Genomic DNA, 22,958 nt, shown 5'->3' with positions numbered 1-22,958 from the left:
TAGAGCTATCATATCCTATATCCAGATCCACTGTTATAATTGCTGAAAGAGTAATAAACACATCAGAAGGCTTTATCTGATTCATCAGAATTTATTGGGTTTGCTTGCCGATGGCAAGGCGCAACCTATATTCTCTCTCATATACATTTATTATTGGGTGTAGGGGTGGGCGATAGGACCAAAATCTTCTATCATGGTATGAGTAATTTTATATCACGGTTACGGTATATATCACGGTATAGTAATTGTTCTGTAAATATGTAAAACAAGACGTTACTGGCTATTATTTAAAGGCAACAACAGTACGAGCGTTACGATTGGCTGATGCGCAGTCATGCCCTCCACGTGGTGTCCCACTCACAGCTCAATACGGATCCGTAATGCCCTCCGACGAAAATGTCAAAATGAGCGAAAGTGATCAGTCTGAGTTTTACTATCCATATCTAACCTCGGTTTTGGCATATCAACCTTGTCAAAGCTCGGTTGACACGTTAAAGCGCCTGTTTGATATTTCCCGTGATGACCTCACTCTCAGTTAGTAAGTGGTTAGCCTTCATTAGTCATCATATATCACGAATGCAAGCAATGCCACCAGTGTCATTTTACAACAATAGTTTTACAGCACGAGACATAAAACTTGAACAACAAATCGAATTGGTTACCTGCAGAATAGGTCATCACATAAATAATTAATTAGCGAGTGTTTCCGCTATGTTGATTGTGAAGTTGATTGAAATTTCTGCCGCCACGGTATCAGAAATAGGGCTGTACAAAATTTTAGGCCGTCTATCAGCAGTGATTATTACAGGGCAGGTCGGAGAATAGCACAGACGCGCTTCACAGCACAGATTGCGTGTGTGCGTCCATTAGAACTGTAAGTCGTATAACTTATGTTGTCAGTTCATTTAAGCATGTTATTGTATTCGTCTATAGTTCTTGCAAATATAATTCAGTTAACTGGTGTTTATCATTGTTTGTATCCTTCCCTTGCTAGCGAAATTGCACATGCTCTTGCTCCTTTTTGTATTTTAGGTGCATTATTATGCGCAAGTAGTTTTAATTCATAGTGGGTATACAGATATTATTTGCAACAGATTGCTTAGCCCATCAAGATCAAATGAAGCAGACAGCGTACATGATTCCGAGTGGCCTACCTTAATCGATAGGCTAGGCTACTGACCATTTACAATAAGTTGTTTTGTCAATTATTAAATGGCAGCATTTATGCCATTTAGAACATACTTTGAGTGTACAGTGTCTTTAAGTAGCCTAACAATTTATTTGGGGGAAATAAGACAAAAATGTGTGTAATATTAAATTAGCTATTAGACTATGACATCAACCTGCTCTAAAATATAGGGTTAGGGTTGGCAGTTTGTTTTTGGCCGTGGGGGGGTGGTGTTCAGACAGATTTTCCCCCACTGCAAAAAAAAACAACTCTATTTTCAAATCGTCAAAAGGTTTGTCTTGCTCACGATTGCGTTGCTTGTATTAGATTTTACGTTCCATTGCACGGTTTAGGTTCATTATAAGTTTTTGTGGCAAAAAGTGAAGCTCACGGTGGCTTACTATCCGTCCCAACGTCTCGTGCGATTACCTTTAGTAGAACATTATTTTAGCTAAACTAGCGACTAAAACGGCAAGACAGCTGCAGAAACACCACAGGCATAATTATGTGGGCAATGTAGAACAGCAGACAGATTGGACATATCTTTTGTTTAAAAGTTATGACCATTCTAGTGTTTATTGGAAAAACATAAAAAAACGGAATCCTCCCCCAAAAAATGAACTAGCTAGTGCTAGCTACACTCAAAAAGTTAGACTTTCTTCCACAATTGACCAAATGGGCCAAATAAACAGAGGTATCAAAAGTCACATTCATTACTCAGGTAGAACGACAGATACTAGGGTTTAAAAAGACTTCTGTAGAAGTTGAAGTATCAATTCAAGCTTTTTACTCAAGTAAAAGTGTAAAAGTACTTGTTTCAAAACCACTTGAAGTATTTATCTAAAGGCCATACTGACTATAATGTTTATGCATTGGGCGTTTATGCCCATTTAAAATGAACGCATTTTCGTACAATGCAAATACATTAAAGAACCATATATATTTTCCACTGAGCATAAACGTGTTTCATGGAGCGGAAGATATGATGACTAGTTGCCTACAAATAGTGTAATGGTGCAAAAAGTCAAACTCCAGAGGCATTTTATAAGATGGCTGAGCGGTTAGGGAGTTGGGCTATTAATCAGAAAGTTGTTGGTTCGATTCCCGGTCATGCAAAATGACTATGTCCTTGGGCAAGGCACTTCACCCTGCTTGCCTTGGGGAGAATGTCCCTGTACTTGCTGTAAGTCGCTCTGGATAAGAGTGTCTGCTAAATGACTTCTAAATGACTAAATGTTATCAATAGCCTGTTTTGGAATGTAAATGAGGCGAGACGGCGAGCGCTATTAGTCCAGTAAAGTATAGATACCCAAAATGTCTACTTAAGTAAGGTAACAAAGTATTTGTACTTTGTACCTGAAACCTCTGCAAATAACTTATAGATATTTAGCTTAAGCAGTACACAGGGTAGCTAGCTTATGTTTATTGAGCAAGTTTCCGAGAAATCTGAAAAAAAACAAGGCTATACTTAAACAATAAGGTACGTGAGGCAGTAGTGTATCGTCAATAAAGTACGTGTTCAAGGGTGTTGTTATGCCCAACGCGCAGCAGACGGCCGGCACCTGCAACATTATATGTTATGTATGCTGATGATTTAGTGATTATCTGTACATATAGTGCTGGTCTACAAGAGATGTTACGGGTGTGCTCCAAATATGGATCAGATTTTGATATCCAATACAACGCAAAGAAAAGTAATATCATGATTGTCTGGAGCAGGGGGGACTCTAAACTCTCTTCCCCTGACTTCTTCTTGTCTGGAAACAAACTAAATGTCATCGATGATTGTAAATATCTGGGACATTACATCTGTGCTGACCTGTCTGATGACAGAGACATAAATAGACAGTGTCGAATGCTCTATGGACAAGCCAATATGCTGATCCGAAAGTTTGGTGCATGCTCACCACCAGTTAAGACCAAACTGTTCAAAGCATACTGTACCCCCATGTATACTGCCCACCTGTGGAGGCACTACAAAAAGAGTAGTATGCATAAACTGAATGTTGCCTATAATGATGGCTTGCAGATGCTGCTACGGGTACCGCGATGGAGCAGTGCAAGCCAAATGTTTGTCAATGCGGATGTGCCCACCTGCCCTGCAGTGCTGCGCAGACTCATGTACAGCTGCATGTGCAGACTTACAACGTCTATGAACAGTATCATCCTGGTACTAACCAATCCAGCACTAAGCTCTATACGTTATTTTTCAAATATGTTGACTCATTGGCGTCTGAATGTCCTCAGAAAATGATGTACCTCGTGTTTTTATTATATGTTTGTATGTTGTTTTGTAATCTATGGACCTAGTAAGTGTTCAAAATAAAGTGTGTGTGTGTGTGTGTGTGTGTGTGTGTGTGTGTGTGTGTGTGTGTGTGTGTGTGTGTATATATATATATATATATATATATATATAAATAGTAAGCTGCCTTTCAGCACAAAATAGTTATCGCCAACAAACTTTGTGTATCGCATTTCAGTAGCCGAGAGAAAATAGTCCTGTACGTGTGGCTGTTGCTATGCAACGGACAAGCAGCATTGTGAACATCATGTTTGTTAGCCTAGCTAGGATTTCGCACCATCTCATTCATTCACATCGCTCATTTTATAAAAGTTGCCTTTAAAATAACAAAATTGACAATGGGACACTTTCAATAAAATAATATTTAATTTAAACATTAGGTCTTAACATTCTAAATCAATCATGTTTTGAAGGCACTGGGTATATGCTATATATGCTGTAAACTAGTTACGAGTGACTTAAGACTCGATAGACTAACATTAGGCTGTTAAAGTTTGCTTATGTTGATTTGGATATCTCCATTAATTGTGCATCCGTGAAAAACGTTTCTAATGTCCCCTTCGTCTCTGATGACATCGCTTCCGACCACTATTGCTCTCTTTGCTGGTGGCTCGGTGTTGGAAGTGCCTTCTCCAGCAAGGATATTACTCAAACTCTAACCCTAATGGTCGCGCAAAATCTTACCGTTATTTTGAGTGTGCACTAATATGGAACGCTCCCCTTTAAGGTAAATGTAAACAGGCATACAGTACTTTATGGCTCAATAAAGCACACCCTGTGACTCACTCTCAATCAGAAAAAATCTCATCAGAATGCTTGATTTCATCTACCCGTTTTATAAAGTACTACTATGATCAGTAGCTGCCTGCCACCAATGCAGAGGCCAGATCATGTAATTATGTCCTGAAATAACTTGTGTTACTCCAGCAAACAAATGCTTCATAACTAAAACGTTTTGACTTAACTGACAAAATTGACAACATGTTAAGAAACTATTTACTCAATATCGCCTCCATTTTCAATTTGAACCAGTAAATCTAACACTGTAGGAAATCTCTCATGGGGAGTCAGATGGCTGAGCGGTTAGGGAATCGGGCTATTGATCAGAAGGTTACCGATTCGAGTTCTAGCCGTACAAAATGACTGTGTCCTTGGGAAAGGCACTTCACCCTTCTTGCCTCCATGGCGGTGGAAGAGTTAAACGTTTCTACGAATTGCAATAAATCCAAGGTTTGGAAACACTTCGGATTTTACAAGAAAGATGGGCAATTTGATAAGACCCATACAATTGGCAAGATATGTCGTGCTGCTATAAAGTACACAGGCAGCACGGCTAATTTAGGTAGTCACCTGAAGAGGGGAGACGTCTACCTCCCCTTGGATTCAGCTATGGCTACAGTCAGTGGCTAGCTCCACCGGTACCCCTAGCAAGAAAAGGAAGCTATTCTCCGAGAAACAAATCCCTGTTGTGTACGACAAAGTAAGACGAGAGATGGCGGTCATTGAGAAAAACCTTAAAGTAAGACGTAAATGTTCAATTTAGTGTTTGGTGTTAGTGTTTAAAGCAACTTGTGACTGCCAGTAATAGTTGCTCTTTTTTTACATTCAGAGAACACTTACAACAGGAAAGAAGGACTGGTTTAAGGCAAGGTCCAGGCCTGATGTTATTTGATCTTTTGTCAGAGACTTTGTTTAATATGTGAAGTAAAACTTTCACTTGTTTAGGTTATTGATGATTTGCTGTCTGACAAAGAAATAAATCATTATGTACCATATTAAAATGCATAGCATCATATTATTTTGCATCGCATCTCATTGAATCGCATTGTGTTGAATCGTACTGCATCGCAAAAGGGGTGAATCGTATCGTATCAGTAGTTGCTTTTATGTATCTTTAATGTATCGGATCATTGGCAGTGCATTGAGGTGTATCGCATCGTTCTCAGTGATGGAGATGCACATCCCTAGAATGTCCCTGTACTCACTGTAAGTCGCTCTGGATAAGAGCGTCTGCTAAATGACTAATTGTAATGTAAATGTATCCTCCTCTGGCTCCACTTAGGAAAAAGATGGATGACAATGATGACGATACCTTAATTATTCACAGCCAGTTACCCCTAATTACCAATTAGTGCTGTTAGCTTATTTTGTCATGAGTATCTGACAGTTTTCATAAATAAAATCGGTGATTGGACAGTGAAGATATTAAGGCAGGAACCATGGGGATTTAAGATCCCATATTTGAATGGTCTGGCTATAAAGGGTTAAATGTAAATATACATCCCAAACACCAACATTTTTGCAAACTATGTCATCTAAAAGCCTCTGTAAAATGTGTTAATGCTGTTGTGCCATCTCCTTTCGTATGCCCCAGTACTGATTTATAGGCTATATCAAAATGCAGTGAAAATAGAAAAAACAACGTGTTTCCGCATTGAGATCTGTATTACAAGAAGAACAACAATTTCTGTAACTCCTAGAAGCGGAGCCGACAGCTAGAAGCTGGTGCTCAAACACAACTGGCCCTCGTTTTTTTTCCCGGCTAATTAACAAAGCTCCATAAAAACTTTTGCCCTTAATAATACTTAAGGGTAGCATATCCATCTCGATGGACTTGCAGATCTGTTGGGTAATTTTCTCTGCTCGTTGTGCATCGCAGCTCCTCCGTGCTAACACCGAGCGCAGGATGCACTGCCACTAACCAGGGTCAGATGTACGTTCTTCAAGTGGTACATCATTTGAGTTGTGGAGGAGTTGTATTTATACTCAGCTTTGCAGTGTTGGCAGTGAACAAAGTAATTTTTAAGTCAAAATGGTCTCACGCTACACTTCAACGTGACCTCTTCCTGTTTACTTTTGAAATACATGGAAACTCGCCGGTAACTGAGTGGGCTTGTGGCGTTTTTTTTTTTCCAAACAATAATCTCATCGACGAAATTCTTAATGATCGATAATCGATCGTCGATAAATTATGCCCATCCCTACTGCAAACCATAAAGTACATGAACGGGGATGGTTGTAAATTTGTTTTTGGTGATCCACGATGATCCCGCTGTCATCTGCCTCACACCCAAAGTATTTACATCATAGCTCTTTCCACTTTGTCTTTCCACTTTGTCCTAGATTTAGTGGATTTTTGCCTCCCTAAACCAAACTAATTATAAAATCTAGCGACTAGCATAAAATATAGTGACTTTTAAGAGAGCCTCTATCGACTTCTTGTGAGATTTATTTGGCGACACAGTGCTCATCAGTGGTCGAAAGTTGCCAACTCTGCATGGGTACCGGATAGACCCAGAACTTGTTACTACGGTAACGTTTGGGTATGGTACCGTTTTTTTTTGTATTAGTACCGACTTTGTACCGGACTACTGTTTTTTTGTGACAACAATAGTTGAGAAACAATCAAAATACCTTTGTTTGAGAGAATCTCCTTTTTCTATACAATATAGTAGGTTTTTTGTTATTCTAACAAACAAAACAACATGTAAACTGAAACACTAAGAGCTGACAAACATTGCTAGTTAGCTAGGTGCATATAGCATGGATCTTATGGATACATGTGTGGTAATTGTTTGAAGCTACTACAGCTTTTCCCAAAGTAAACAATGTCTAAGAGAAAGGCAAATACAACACAATGGAATGCTGAATTGCACAAGTCTGTTGTCTGCTTTTTCCATTTAGCTGTCAAACTGACCTGAGGACTGGTGAAAGGGGTCTCCTCCTGTGGCCATACTCTCCTCCACAATGGGCTTGATCTTCTGCTGGTCCCCACTCTCCTCCCCTGACCCCCCTCCCTTTGCCTTCGGTTCCTCCATGTCCTCACTGGAGGAGGAAGAATCTTCTTGCTTGGTATCTACTTTGATTCCTCTCTTTGATTTGCGCTTGCTCTCATACGACCTCCTTCTGTCACCAGCTTTGGCATCTTCCTTATTGTCATCCTTTGTTTTTTGCTCTTCCTTCTTCTTGGCCTGGCCAAACGTCCTCTTTCCCTTGCTTAAGCTCTTCATTGTCACCTCCAAGTCAGTGTCTTCAGAGGATTCAGACCTGTTCTGCTTCTTCTTATTGAACTTTTTGGCAGCCATTGACATTGTCTTGTATTTGTCAACTGACTCTGAGTCGATGGACACAAGTTTCCGCTTAGGAGTTGTATTTTCTTTCTCTTGTGCAGTTGATGTCTTGTCAAGCTTGAACAAGCACTTCTTCAAACTCCTGCCAGCACATTCATCCTTTGCAACTCCTTGGTTCTCGTCTGAGCTCTGATCCACTGCCATTGTTTTAAAGAGGATCTCTGGGACTTCATCTGAATCAGAATCTTCTGCCTTGAGCTCCGCAGAGGCTTTGGTGCCGCTGCTTGAATGTTCCCCTTCTTCAGCCTTGAAATTCGTATTTCTCTTGGAGGCTCTGGTTTTGCTGTGCCCTTCAGACTCTTCAAAGTCACTGTTGTTGTTATCCTTTAAGGTGTCGGTCTCAATCTTACCATCTGCTACCTTCCTCAAGGGCGTGGTCTTCACTCTGGATGACCTCCGGTTGAGGCAGGGTTTACTCTCTACATTGCATTGCTGGTCTAAGTCTCCTGTGCCATCTTCCATTTCTTCTTCCTCTTTCACCTCCTCTTCCTTCAGCCCCTCATCCATGTCCTCACTCTTGGACCCACAAGTGGTAACCACAGGAACAGGTGTAAGTTTAACAATTAGGTTCTTCACCCTAGGAGGAGGCATTTTGGAGTCTAGTGATCTCCTGGTGAACTTGAGGGTCTTGTCTTCATTATCTGTGCTGTTGTTCCCCTGAGACAGCATTGTTGTATCCGAGAGGCTCTCCACCATCTGGAAGAGTTCATCAGGAACAGATGGAGGAACAGAGACAATGTCCTTATCCAGGGACAATTCATCAGCCGATGCAGCACGTTCATCACAATTAGGCTCTTCTGTCTCAGATTTAGCCTTTGGCTGATGTTTGGCTTTATTGGTGTCTATATTGGTCTCAGACCCCTGTGGTGAAGTAGTGAGGATGTCATTCAAATCCTTCTGGGCTGACTGTCTGTCTTCCTCTAGTTCAGCCTCATCCATCTTGTCCTCCACCTCGTTATGTTCATTTACCTTATGGACAGTCAAGTCACAGCTGCCATGTGTTTGGTTAGACTCAACAATCTTTTCACTGCTTGTCCTGTTTGGTAGAGCATTGCCTTCTCCATTCTGCATCACTTGCTTCAAGAACTCAGGCTCCAAAGCCGCCTCCAAGGCAAAGTGGGCCTTCTTCAAATCAGTCAGTACAGACTTGAAGGCCTTCAAATGCCTGTGCCTGACTGCGCTATCGACCTGCTTTTCCTCTGTTGCCTGTTGGATAAATTTTATAAATGTGCTATTTAATCCAGCGGTAGTTTCCACAAGACTCTTAGCTTTCTTCAAAAGCTCTTTGGGAACCTGTATCTTCTTGTAGGAGAATGTCAAAGTTCCTGAGCCATCCAAGTGCTCCTTCCCATTCACCATTGGCTTGTGATATTTGAGCTCTCTGTGACGCTTTTTGTCCCCTTCACCTTTCTTGTCCTTCCTCCCCTGCCTACTCCACAGCTGCCCTAGGTTGCTTATGAGGCGTTGGCAGTTAGAGACCAGGTCCAGGAGGGGGTCAGCGGTGCATATGTAACAATGCCATTTCTTTTTCTCATCTGTGATGATGGACAGTTCCTTCCTGCCTAGGTTGCGCAGGATGCACTTCTTACAGAAAGCATTGTTGCAAAAGTCACAGCAGATCAGGTTCCCCCCTTCAGCACACCACCTGCATATGTGGGAACACAGACGCATACATTAATAAGACTTTAAGAATTGCAAACTGTGACTAAGGGCTGTAGTTTTCGGATGGCACAATGTCGGCAGTAGCGCTAAAGCAGACAACATTGTGTTTTTTTCTCTCGTCTTGCCATGTTTGCTAATTTGATAGCTTGCAATGGCATCACTTATGCCAAGTGGGCGTGGGTCAAGCAATGGAGTGTCAAAATCAGGTGAAGCTGTGCTAGTTTGGTGTCAAATAAAACCAACATTGGGGCTAGCATCTCTGTCTCGTCAGACCACATCTTAAAACTTTATACATAAAAATAATTTAACTAATGATTACTGTCATTAACCATTTTCCATCACATAACAAAATATATGCATGTGTATGAACGACACATTCTTCCTTGGAGAAGCTTTCCTATCTCAGCCGGTGAGAAGCGCGCTACTTTTAAGGAAAATGAGGGGTGCTTCTTTGATGGCTGGATCTGAAGTCCACACCCCTCATTTCGATTATTTTAAAATTTGAACTGAATTTGACTACATTTTGGGAATTTTAACTGTGCGCCATTGCGCCCAATACCTTAAAAAAGTATTGGCCATACCTTAGATTCACTTGTGCCGTGAACTTGTGCCATGAACTTGTGCCATGCACCTCTGCTTGCATCTTGAACCAGAAATTAGGGCCCTGAGAGCTTCTTGCTCAATCTTTGCTGAACATCTGAGATTTTTTATTTCCTACCTGCATTGCTCATCCATGCCATCTGTGTCTCTGCTGATGTCATCGCTTGTGTAATATTTGTAGCATGACTGGAGTAGAGGAATAATGGCATTTTAATCTTAGGCATACATCAACATCAGGAATGCAACAAACAAACAATACTCTATTATAATTTGTTTTTTTGATGAATAACCATGCATTTTTCAATTTTCCCATACAGCCATCCCTCTAATGATGCAAGAAGCTTAGCCCAAACCTGATTACCTTGCAAATGAGCACTTTAAGCATGGGGTGCTCATAGACGGAGTTGCGCTGGAAATGGTTCACTTGCTGTCCGCAGGCAGTACAATTTACTCTCTCCTGCAAGGATTCGTCTGTGAGTGCACAAAGAGCAATGGTGTGAAAACTGCCAGTGGCACCATACCTGATACTTGTAAATGAACACAAGGTTTCAAGTGCAAAATACATCTGTTACTCGCTACTTCCTGCCATAATACAACATAAATGCCAACTACTACTATTAATACAACATGAATGCCAACTACTACTATTAAAAACTCAAATGCCTTAATTAACTGCCGGGGATCTGTCTATATGCTGCAGTGTTTCCCACAGAAATCGATTCTATTTGTGGTGGTAGGCAGGGGCGGAGCCAGACGTTCTAAACATTAGGGGCTTAGCCCAAACCTAGGTCAAAGTATCGTTTTGATGTGGGTGTAGATAGGGGCTTCATCAAGTAATGCGAGCATGCAAGTAACATTTTGGAGCATTAATTTGAGCGCGAAAGTTTTGAGCTTTATTCAATATAACATTATGTTAGACTCGTATTGTTATACTAGCTTAATGTATTTAACTATGAATATTCTTATATTCAACTTGAATGTATCATTTTTTGACAAATTGAAGAGTATTATGATACTAAGGCCCAATCCCAATGACCCCCCTAAAGCCCTGAACCCTCAAACTTACTTGACGTCACCTAGTAAGTGATAAATACCACGGTTTCACAGTATTGCGATTACATTTCTAAAATATTTTTGTTGAACACAATATATTTGATTTTTAAGCAACATATATTATTATTTGAACAGCAGTAAACATGTCAAGTTAAATAGTTCAATTCTTAGTTGTTGTTTTCTTTTTTCCTAAAAAGAAAAATACATAATTATTGTTTTACTTTAACTAATACACACACACACACACACACACACAGTGGAAGACTTAAATAAATGTATATACGTGAAACCAGCTAAATGTAGGCCCAAATTTAAATTCATACCATGTTTCCTATTGTATGGTTTTTAACTCTGTATAACTCGAGACAACTATCAACTCACCAGACATCTGCACTTCTCAGTGTGAGAGATGGTTGAAATGTGTGAGTCTCACAGCAAATGCGGGAGATTTGAGAGACATGTACAGTGTTTTCCACACAGACTAATTTGTGGCGGTGCGCCACAGAATCAACACCGGGCGCTACATATTGCGTTTCGTTATAATTTTTTATTACACTATTTAAAACAAGCAGCGTATTTGTTCAGCTGCATTTTCTTTCCCTGCTCTCCCTCCATATCTCTGTCACTCACACGTCTCTCTCACATACATACACAGTCACAACGTCAGCACACATTACAGGGCTCTAGAGTGAGACCAATTTGGTCGCATATGCAACCAAAATTTGTACGGGTGCGACAACAATTTTCCTAGGTCGCACTGGTGCACCTAACCTCTGCTGCCTCTCCAAGAACGAAGCTTTTGTTTCTTCTTTGACGGAACTCACACTCATGGTTGGATCATATCGTGGTCTAAACTAATCAGACACAGAGATGGGGTGGGTCTTTGCCTCTGAAAATGTTGTTGAGCTGTAGTAAATATGTAGTCCTTAAAGACTAGTGATCAGGCAATTTACAAATGTGCGCTTGCGCAACCTCACCGACAGGAGGGTTAGCTGTTGGTTAGCCCTCAAAAATGAAAAATGAAAGGTTGATACAGAATGTAGAGTTTTTAACAAGACATGGACTTCTAAGTATCTGTTTACTGTGGTCAAAGCTGTGTTCTTAGTTTTGGAGAACAGGTCGCTGTGTTGAAGGAATAATTTGAATCGGCACTAAGGGACAAAAAATAAAAATAAAAATAACGGGGATATAATAACTTGACTGATTCAGTGGGCTGATGGTTAATGGTTTGCTAGTTAAATTGAAGACCCCGGATCATAAACTGTCAGCTGTCTTTCGCATATCCACCTCAGACATTCAGACAGATTTCGATGCACTTGTTCAAGCCCACTGGATTCCTCTCCAAAACAAAATTAACTGGGAAAAAAAGTATTGCTTTTTGTATAAAGTTGATCAATTGCATATCTTTAACATAGCCTACTGCAAAACAACTTTTCAGTGTTTGTGAAGATTAACTAGTTACAAATAAAATGAAACACCGATGTAATGATTGTTTTAGTTTTTACGTTACTTCGATAGTCTTTTCCTAGTTGACCAACATGTAAAATATTTATATAAATATTTACAGAATATCCTTATTCTTCTGATAACCAGTAGCAGCTAATCAACATACATATAAAATATACTTCACTGCTTTTTACAATGGGGGAAAATGAATAGTGAGCAGAATTAAGTTCAAGTTATTGTTGATGCGGCCCTCCAACACATTTCAAGTTTCTCATGCCAAAGTTTCTCATGCCAGTGGTATTCAACCACTGGTCCTTGAGGGAGTGCTAGGGGTTCCCCAGCAAAATTAGTTAATAGCATCACAATCATTTAACCACTTAGCTTTGGCTATTTTTGAAAAACATTTAAAAAGTGTGCACATATTTGAATATTTATATATTTTGAAGCAAAAATTTACTGATATCTTAGTGTCCGTAAACAATTGAACGTAAAAATCTATAGATTAGCAGCACCGTTAAATAAGCCGCAGGGTCGAAAAATGGGAAAAAAGATGCAGTTTATAGTCCGAAAATTACGGTAGTATAATAAAGTACTGTGTATCGAATTATTAACGAAGGAATTACTTTGAACTCCCCCCGGTCAGACACAGGGCGACCCCCCCACCACCAACACAAATTGCTTTCTAATCTGTGGGAAACACTGCTGTAGTAGCGTAATGACTGAGGCTGGACTTCCCCAGAAAAATATTTTTCTATGGCTCTGGTAGAACATAGGCTAACGTGAAACTAGCTGATGCTAGCTAGTGAATTAGCTGTGTTATCTGCCTCAGTCAGTAGCATGCTAACAGTACTGTTAAGTGTATTTCACCAGTGCTAAACACGCTAACTCTCTTAACTTGTTGCAACCGGAGGGTGCGTAAAACCTGAGGGATTCCTGTACTTTCCATCTTTGACGAGACAAAAAACATCTTAAACTGCTAATACCGTAGCAATAATATAACAGAAAATTAAAGAGGTATTAAAACCGTGACTTTTTCAAACCGCGGTATACCTTGAAAGCGGTAACCGGCCCATACCTAGTCTCCAACCAATGAGAACCATGATACCAACTCTTTGATTTGACACTGAAACATTAAAACAAACCGAGGGCAACCACAAACCCACACCTTAATGTGACAGTACACATTTACCATCTTAAAAAAACATCTAGCCTATATTTATTGAATAGGCATAACCGAATGTTATGAAACGCCCAATTAAACAGATGTTTCATTAAATATTATGGTTACCAATAAGCTATTACAATATAAAACTAATGTAAATAATAATCTTTAAGAAATCTCTAAACTTTGAAATGACATTGCAAATGTGGGCTCAAAGGTAATTTGCTCCCACAGCCAACTTATGATAAAATACTGCTTAAGAGGCTTTCCCACCCAGACAAGAATACAGTTCTTTGAATCCAGTCCGAATGCAAAATGTTGTAAATCAGCAGCTTCATAAAGATGCTGTTCAAATTTGACTGTAATAATCATGACCAATCATTAAGGTTGGATCGGCACTAAGGATTCAATGACATTCAAACCAAATGCAATGATTGGACGGGCTACTTATCAAACTTCCTCCCAGCAGTAGCCAGGCAGTGCGTTCATGTGTTTTGGAGGAGTGGCTTTCAAGGGAGAGGGTGGGATATTTTGGTTTTATTCCTTTCAAACCTTTAAAATGGCTAGGTTTGCAAAAACTTGTCTATGCTGCCTTTAAGGAAAATGCACAAAATATGCAACCGTAGAAGTGATTCACTGAAACAACACTTTTTACTTTCTTGGCATTTTTATCCATCACTCATGCCACTCATGATGCCCTTGGGTCATGGCAGATTTTTTACTTCATACAGTGCCCATTTCTCAAGATAATTGTGCCACAAAAACCTTTAACACACAGAGATACTTGAGGCCAAATGTATCAGACTGCGTAAATTAATCCGTAAAAGTATGCATACAGACAAAACTGTTTTTTCTCAAATGAATGAACACTGCGTACGCGACCGATATCACACATTTGTCACAATAGATTCCACTGAACTTAATTTACTGATTTTCCTATTGGTGATGCCCTCCAAAAGTACTAAAGCATTGCACACCAATTGCATAATCACATTTGGTGTAACTCATTTGTGGCCCAAATACACATTTTCTTTCTGGCTAAAATGTGATAATTGGCATAATTTGTAGATAGCCTATACAATTTACTCCCATTGTAGATCAAGTAAAATTGTCATTTGTTATGCATGCACTTTCTCTCCGCCTTTCGGTCACTTTGTCGCCGTATCACGTCAAAACATAGCGTGCGCATGGGTTCTAATTTGTGCGGATGGTACGCAGATTCTCACGCCACATGTTCCTTCATAAATCTGAAACTGTGTAGAAACACCCGTACACACATTTCTGCATCCATTTTCATGCGTACACGCCTTTATACATTAGGCCTCTGGCATTGTAGTTAACTGTGGATAAGCTAGACAAGAAGCTGGGCTTCTATAGAAATAGTCTCCGAATGAGCATGTGAGCCAAATAAGTCCCTTCTAGGCCAGTTTTTGATAATAGGGACATCTAAATGAATACTGTTGGCACTGTACAAAAGCAACTCAAGGTAGGCTAATACAACGATCTGTGCATTACTACATTTGTACTCTTTCCAGTATGAACCATCGAACCTGTGCGTTTGCGTGGAAGATCCACTCTGAGCTTCATTGCTCCTCTGCTGCATCTAGAGTCATCTCTGCTTTCGTTTCCTGATGTTTCAGGCCTTACTACCAGCTTGCCATCAGAGGGGCTGTCAGATGTCAGTTCTTCGTTCTCACTGTCATCCGAGGTGTCTGTTTGGTTATGTCCAATGTGCTTACTTATTGTTGTAGGCTTCCTGTAAACATAGAGCATAAAATCAATTTTGTAACAGACATGAAGTATGTATGTATGCAAACATGCATGTATATATAGTGATTGTGTATGTAAACTTACCTCCTGGATCGGGATGAGGACCTAGTGGCCTCTTTGGAACTACCAGGCTGAATGGACAACAAGCAAAACCGAAGCTTATTGTTTAAGCTTAAAAAAAGTTATATGCACACACACACATGCACAGAGAAAGAATACAGAATGTGTTCTAAGGTATTTTAATAATGTTTGGTATATGGACGAGCATCCGATAGTATTAATGCCTTTGTTTTTACTTGCCTGCTGTACTATTAACACTTTATATGTAGCCTTCAATACAAGTGTCAGATAAATTAATAAAATGCCAGTGTTTCCCCTGTTGATTTTGTCGTGGCGGCCCGCCACGGCTAAATTTCTGCCGCCACGGTATCAGAAATAGGGCTGTACAAGATTTTAGGCCGTCTATCAGCAGTGATTGTTTGAGTGCATGTTGGAGAACAGCAAGGACATGCGCTTCACAGCGCAGTTAAGATTGCGTGTGTGCATCTTTGAGAACTGTTAGTCGTATAACTTGTGTTTTCAGTTCATTAAAGCCTGTTATTGTATTAGTCTACAGTTATTGCAAAGTTAAGTTAACTGGTAATTTTTGTTGTTTGTATTCTTCCCCTGCTAGCATAATTGCATGCCTGTTGATTCGATAGCGATTGCTACCCTTGCTCACGTTTGTATTTTAGGTGCGTTATTATGCTGAAGTAGTTTTAATTAATAGTAAGTATATTGTTATTATTTGCTAAAGAATGCTTAGCCTATCAAGATCAAATGAAGCCGACAGTGTACATGCTTTCGAGTACCTTGATCGATACGCTAGGCTACTTACCATTTACAATACGTTGTTACGTCAATTATTAATTGGCAGCATATTTCTGCCATTTAGAACATACTTTAAGTAGCCTAACTGTATTGCTTTACGGAAAATAGGACAAAAATATATGCAATATTACATTTGTTATTAGAGTATTACATTAACCTACTCCAAAATATATTTCGGCCGAGAGGGGGGGGGGGGGCTGGGGGTCGGACAGACCTGCCCCCACTGCAAAAAAAAATCCTAGGGGAAAGGTACACTGAATGCAATGTACAATGCTAACAGTCATAGCCTATGGAATTTTTCAACATTACATTTGAAAACATCTCAACAGCCCTGAAGAACTGCACAATGATCCTTTCATAATTTCCAACCAGTTCATTGCCAGCATAATTGAAGACATAACCAGTATTGCAGAGATGGAGAAGAGCATTGAGCTTTGTCGTTCAGTTTGATATGACTCAACTTCCGATGTTTACAGAGACTTAAACATAACAAATGCAGCATGGAAAAGTGTAGCCATGCAGGCAAATATGCCAGGTTGGTTACAATTGTGACATTTTTATTGTAGGCCAACAGAATCGAGTCTTCAGCCATGTAATAATACAGTGTTTCCCACACATAGACTAATTTGTGGCAGTGCGCTACAGAATCAACACCGGCCGCCACATATTGCGTTTTGTAATTATTTTTTTAACAGGTTAAAACACACAGCGTATTCGTTCAGCTGCATTTCCTTTCCCTGCTCTCCCTCAGTCTCTCTGTCACACATCTTTCTCACATACGCACAGTCACAACGTCAGCACACGTTAGCAACGATTTATACCTACGTCGTTGTACCGACAGCTATATCAGCGAGCCTTCAGCATTAGTGCCAGAGCTACAGGTCTAGGAAAGTTGATGCTACTTTTTGCTAGGTACCTACAAACATGTCTTAATTGAAGGTTCCCCTTGGTTCTTTTGGTGCTACTTTTGGTGTTTGGTGCTACTTAAGTTTGCCCTATTTCTTCAAACAAGGTCATGCTCAATTGGGGAAACCTAGGTTATGTTAACAACCCTCTACGGACACAATGAAGCTTGAGTCTCCATTGGCTTGTACATTTTTTATTTTACTCGCCAGAATTTTTTCATGAAATGCATCAACAATGCAACTGGAAAATAGACTACATTATCTGTCTGAATTAGTCTGTATGTTGCTGGAATTGTAGCTTTTTTCCATCCATCTCTTTGTGCATGACGAGTGACAAAGTCAATCTTTTTGTGAGAGAAAGCGACAGAGGCAGTGTAGCATTTTACCTTCCCTTGCGACAAAAAATCTTATCTAGCGACGAGCAACAAATCTAGCGACTTTGCGTTACTTTGGCAATCTCCATTATTCATTATTGAGCAGCAGGAAAATAACTAATTGTGCGTCTGTTGTCATAGCAGCCAATCATGTTAACTTGCAATCAAGCAACGGTGCGTCATTGAAATCTGCGCTAAACTTATTATTTGCCTTTAACCTAGTCACTGGCGAGTGAAATCGAACAATTTACTATCCATTGGCTAAATAAAGATACTTTTTAGTTGCCTAGCATGAAATTTGGTGACATATGCGAGTGATTTATTCGCATTGAAGAGGGTTGGTTAAGCAGTTTATAACCGCTTTTATGATCTTGCTTAGCGCGATTGCGTTTGGTAGGCTTAAGGCCACAATATGCTACTCAGACTCCGTTTACGGATGGGCGGGCGGACGGATAAACTTTGTTTATGGTTCTCCGTAGGCTGTGGGTGCTTAAAACAATTCACCGCCAGAAGAGTAGGTGGCGCAACGTTTTTTTGTCAAAAACGACCTTAGAGAAACCGTTTTTGTGTGGAAGTTGTTGTCGAGTGTTCGCCGTTTCATCAATAAAATACACACCTTTTCAGCAACTACACAGCCCATTTCTCGTCACATTTTAATTCAGATGCTGATTTACATGTACTCTTTAGCTGAAATATGAATTGTAAACTTCATCAATGGCAGTCAAAGGATTCTGTTCGTCCTGTTGATCACGGGGTATCCGTAACTATCAGAAATTACGACGGATAGTTAGAAAATTCTGGAAGCGCACGTCAACCTCTTCGGGGCTCTCGGAGAGGGTGTTCTACGTAAACGAGGGCGTTCCCATGTTTCAGTTTTTTGGAAAACAATTCTGGAAGCGCACGTCAACCTCTTCGGGGCTCTCGGAGAGGGTGTTCTACGTAGACGAGGGCGTTCCCATGTTTCAGTTTTTTGGAAAACGGAGAACCCTAAATCGGCCTTTAGTGAAGCAAGATAACAAGAATTTAGCCCGGGCGTGTTGAACTTGCTTCGTAGTGCAGGGCCCATATATTGAATTTAAGTAACATTTGAAATATTTATCTCAAATGCTCAGTACCTCTATAGTAATTTAAAACGTTAAGCACAATATCTTTTAAAGATGAGTTAGGGCTTGAAATTGTAACCATTTTGGTTGCATGTGCTCCAAAAATTGTGTTTCCCCTACCATTGTTTTGGAGGGACGTGCCGCCCCCCCAAAACGACCTTATGCTAGGGCTGGGCGATATGGGTAAAAAATTATCGATATAGATATTTATATTTACATTCGATAACGATAATTTAACGATAGACCACAGATCTGTAGTAGCTAAATAAGTCTCCTCCTTTCAACTTTTTCCCTACACTCGGCATAAGGTTTAGGCAGAGCAGTGTGAGAGAAATGTTTGCGGCCAGGGAGCACGTACCTGGGGTCAAGTAACTTAAGCTTTTTAAAACCTTGCTTTTTATCAATAGCTTACTTATCAATACCTTGGCGCAAACTCACACTTTCTGCATGTTCAAACGAGTGATTTTGCTTAAGGTGGTAAAAAAGGTTTCATATATATTAGTATTATAATTGGACCAAAACGCTGTTCTTATATGTCCAGAGACGTTATAAGAAATCCACAAAACCTTTATTTTTACAGACCTAGCAAGCGGTTGCCTTGGAGATGTTGACAACATGGCGTCTGCACCAGATTCGTCGTGTTTGATTTGGGATTTTCCTAAGTGTTGTTATATTATATAAAAAAACGAATATGGACTTTCGACAGATCTACCAATACCTTTGAAAGCAGAGATTTGTTAAAACATTTGTTAACCGAGACCGTAGGTCGAGGTCAAGAAGTCCACATTTGCAGTTTGTCGTATTACCAGACTTGGTAACCACCTGTTCGTTTACTACACCAATTTGCACCGATCATTGCTCTGCTCTTTGTCGGATTTCAAAAAGCCAAACAATTTCCAAATAACTGAACAAGACTAACCCTTTTTATCAACAATTTCTTCATTGAAAGTTGCTCCCTCGCCATGGCTATCGCTGCCACTGTTTTCGGCAATAAGACTAATTTTCCGCTGTTAACATTAGCTACGTACTCCACTCGACGTGCTCAGTATATTTTAGTGAGCGTAGGCTACCATTTCTCCGCAACTTCCTGCTGAATCACAGAAATTAAATGGACTGCTGTTCCTAATTATTCTCTATCGACATTATCGATATTATTGAAAATGAATTAACGTCGCAATATCTTTATCGAGTGAAGTCATTACTTCGATAGTTATTTTTATCGATTTATTGCCCAGCCCTACCTTACGCCCCCCCTAAAAGTATGAATATCTCTCTGATATATATATATATATATATATATATATGTATGTATCTATATATATATATCTATATCTATATATATATGATATATATTTTTATATATATATATATATGATAGATATATATATATATATATATATTAGTCTATATATTCTGACCCAAAAATGTCATACATAGACAATTGGCTACTTGCTCGTCGCCTAAAAAGTTTGATTCATTTGCGACTTAAGTTAGCGCAACGTTGCCCTTTTTATTTACACCAAATCCCCTGTCGATGTGCAGATTAGATCCACTGGCAGTGATTACATTTGCGTTAATTCACCTATTTGTGGTGCTGGGAATGGAATGTACTTCATTGCATATACTGTGCTAGCTGTGTCATGCTAGCTAGTTTCATTTTGACAGGCTCATCCACAATGCACAGAATAGCTAAAATAGTTTCTCTTGTTAGGCTACCTGTTCGCACTCCGAGGTATCTCACAGTGCCTTCCAGGGCCTGTCAAGTGTTTTTCATTGAATGGGAGGCAAACATTAGGTCTACCATTCTCCCTGAATAAATCCTAGGCAAAACACTGAATATATATTAGGGAGCATTTCAGCGAGCGCAAATAATCGTTATGGTCTGTTTCAATTTCTTTACAAAACGCTTTCTAATTTGCCTAATGCACAGTAGTGTCTGCTATGAGCTGATACAGTGATTGGCCTAACCTTCTATCCAACATTAAACAACCATTTAAACTTAATCTTTACGTGTTTAACTTTAATGCAGATTTTGATTGGTTAAAATTAGCTGAAAAGACAATATGAACATTTTTGGTGGGTGCTCCTACATTTTAGCTGGTGCTCATAACTTTTCAAAGTTTGGAGAACCAGTTCTACCAAGTAAAGAAGTTCATTTCAAGCCCTGTGAGTGTATGTTATTATATGATTTGTGACTTGTTTTTTCCATATTTGGTGGCCAGGTAGTGGTACAATAGGCAAACATTGCACAGTGAGTAAGAACTAGTACAAAGGAAAGAGTAAGAAAAAGATGTATAAATATCACAAATCCATACACTAGGCTAAATAAATAATCACAACAAGAACATAGTAGTAACTGCAATTAAATCATCTGTGTTGTAAAAAAACTAACAGACTAACCTCTTCCATCATTTGGTCTGTTTCAGCTGAAGCTTTACTCATTTTACCTGCATATAAGGACAGAAAATACATATTAAGATTTGCGATGCCAAGATCTGTGCCATTTATTGATATCTCAATGGTAAACTACAATGAATGGCATCACAAGTGTAACTAGTTATTTGTCAAATATCTGGTAAAATAATAAGGGTCCCCAAGTCTGGAGTTTCCTAGTTCTGACTAGTCATTAGGTGGGATGTCAACACAAAATTGCCGCACGGTGTTCTGTTCTCCGTGCTGTTGTGTTTTAAAATATTTTGTTGGAGGAAAAAAGTAGATAACTAGCTGTATAAATTGCTATAATCCAGCAGTCTGCTCATGTTTCATTTGTGTCTGTTAGCTACAGTAGCACAGCACAGCACATGCACCCCTATAACCACCCTGAAGACAAATGTTTTTAATAAGAACATTCAAATAGATATGTAAGTAAGTGCGTGCACAAGACAGCAAGTCACCATATATACATCAACAAGCGTACCTGTGCACAATTTTCGAAATAGAAGTAGCTAGCTAAGAAACACTAGTTTATCTATCGCTCCTTTTCACATTGGCAAAGCAGTACAGGAAGCTAGTTAGCTAATTCTACAAACTCGGGAGGTTAACATGCACGCGATGCAGTGAGAAGACGTTGCCCTGGCAACCTTGCAACCCCAGCGCATGCCGCATGCACAGGCATGCATGGAAATGCTTGCATCATCCCATCCCTTATATTAAAATAACATACATCCGATTTGGCAAACCAATCGTTCGCGCTAAGAATTGAGAATACTACGCCTCAAACATTCGAACATTTCCACGAAATAGTTAGGCTTATTATAGATTGGAAATATATTCGAATGGAAGTCAACCAAGCTCTGAGAGTTCGCCTACCCATATAGCTACATAACTAGGTACACAGATACAATAATAAGTACATACGTATAGTGCTAGACTTTAAATACATAGCCAGGCTAGCTAGCATTAGCGACCATTGCCGACAATAGACTGGTGTTAGCCTCAAACTAGCCAAAGGCTAGCAATGCATCGATTGCAAGAAGAAAAAACGCTACTGTACACATAGTTCATACCTGCTATATTCTGTCGTCATGTCGTATTTAACAAAAATAATCGCCTTGTTTCAGAAATGAGATTTGTCCAACTAATCTTAAGCATTGATGTTGCAATTTTTGAGATTTTTCCATCCAGTCAGTAATGCCTACAGACAAAGCAAGTGCGCCATCTTGCCGGATGGCAGTAGTTGCACTAAAATGGCGCGTATCTCCTAATGCTGCTATTTGGTCATGTTTTTTTTTTTTTGCGGCGACCAGCAGCTCTATAGCTCTCTCTGTCGGTGCACCCCTAACAGTATGAATCAGTCGATTTATTTGAGATAATCCTCCCCCAATTCACTAATTTGAATCAAGTAGTAAATCACCTTCTGTCCCAGTTGCTCAGAAGGTTAGACTCAGATATTTATTATGATTTATATTCTTATAAATGGTAGTAGGTCATATAAACCAATATTTCAATCGTGATTTATGTAAATCCATTCGTGTTTATAAATCCCGTGATCAGAATCAGGTTTATTCGCCAATAGGCCAATGTTACACAAACACGGAATTTACTGTGGCAGGAAGGTGCAGACAATAAACATATACGGATCTTAAGTTAAGTAAAATAAAATAAAAAGTACAAACTAATTCTAAGAACTAAACCCTTTAAAAAATAATTATAATAAAAAAAATTGAATATATATAAAAATAGGAATAAGAATTTGAATGAGCAGCATGGGCAAAAGGTGGCTTGTGCGTGGTGCATAGTTAATGTCAGTGGGAGTCGTTGGCCTTGTTGAAGAAGCCAGTAGCAGATGGAAAGAAACTGTTCTTATGGCATGAGGTTTTAGTCCTGATGGACCGCAGCCTTCTGCCAAAGGGTAGCTGGAACAGGGAGTGTCCAGGGTGGGAGGGGTTGGCCACAATCTTCCTCGCTCGCCTC

At 39.6% G+C, this 22,958-nt stretch overlaps 1 protein-coding gene across 3 annotated transcripts in view; it reads right to left on the bottom strand.

Annotated features, from left to right (window-relative positions):
• LOC146302885 (transcriptional regulator ATRX-like) overlaps positions 1 to 22,216 on the bottom strand; it is a 97,514-nt gene extending 75,298 nt beyond the window's left edge. For 2 of the 3 annotated variants that reach the window (XM_084697389.1, XM_084697390.1), the window contains exons 1-7: positions 22,052 to 22,216; positions 20,946 to 20,992; positions 15,378 to 15,424; positions 15,074 to 15,279; positions 10,224 to 10,333; positions 9,981 to 10,048; positions 7,168 to 9,245 (exon numbers count right to left, since the gene is read on the bottom strand). In XM_084697389.1, the coding sequence (XP_084553515.1) occupies positions 7,168 to 9,245; positions 9,981 to 10,048; positions 10,224 to 10,333; positions 15,074 to 15,279; positions 15,378 to 15,424; positions 20,946 to 20,987 (2,551 nt within the window). In that variant the 5' untranslated portion in view covers positions 20,988 to 20,992; positions 22,052 to 22,216. The remainder of the gene's footprint in view (positions 1 to 7,167; positions 9,246 to 9,980; positions 10,049 to 10,223; positions 10,334 to 15,073; positions 15,280 to 15,377; positions 15,425 to 20,945; positions 20,993 to 22,051) is intronic. The other variant, XM_084697391.1, reaches the window with a different exon arrangement.
• Positions 22,217 to 22,958: the final 742 nt, after the last annotated feature.

This window comes from Hypomesus nipponensis, chromosome 1 (genome assembly GCF_054491055.1).
Source record: "Hypomesus nipponensis isolate SF chromosome 1, ASM5449105v1, whole genome shotgun sequence".
In the NCBI taxonomy this organism is placed as follows: Eukaryota; Metazoa; Chordata; class Actinopteri; order Osmeriformes; family Osmeridae; genus Hypomesus; species Hypomesus nipponensis.
This window is presented reverse-complemented; position numbering and strand designations above follow the sequence as displayed.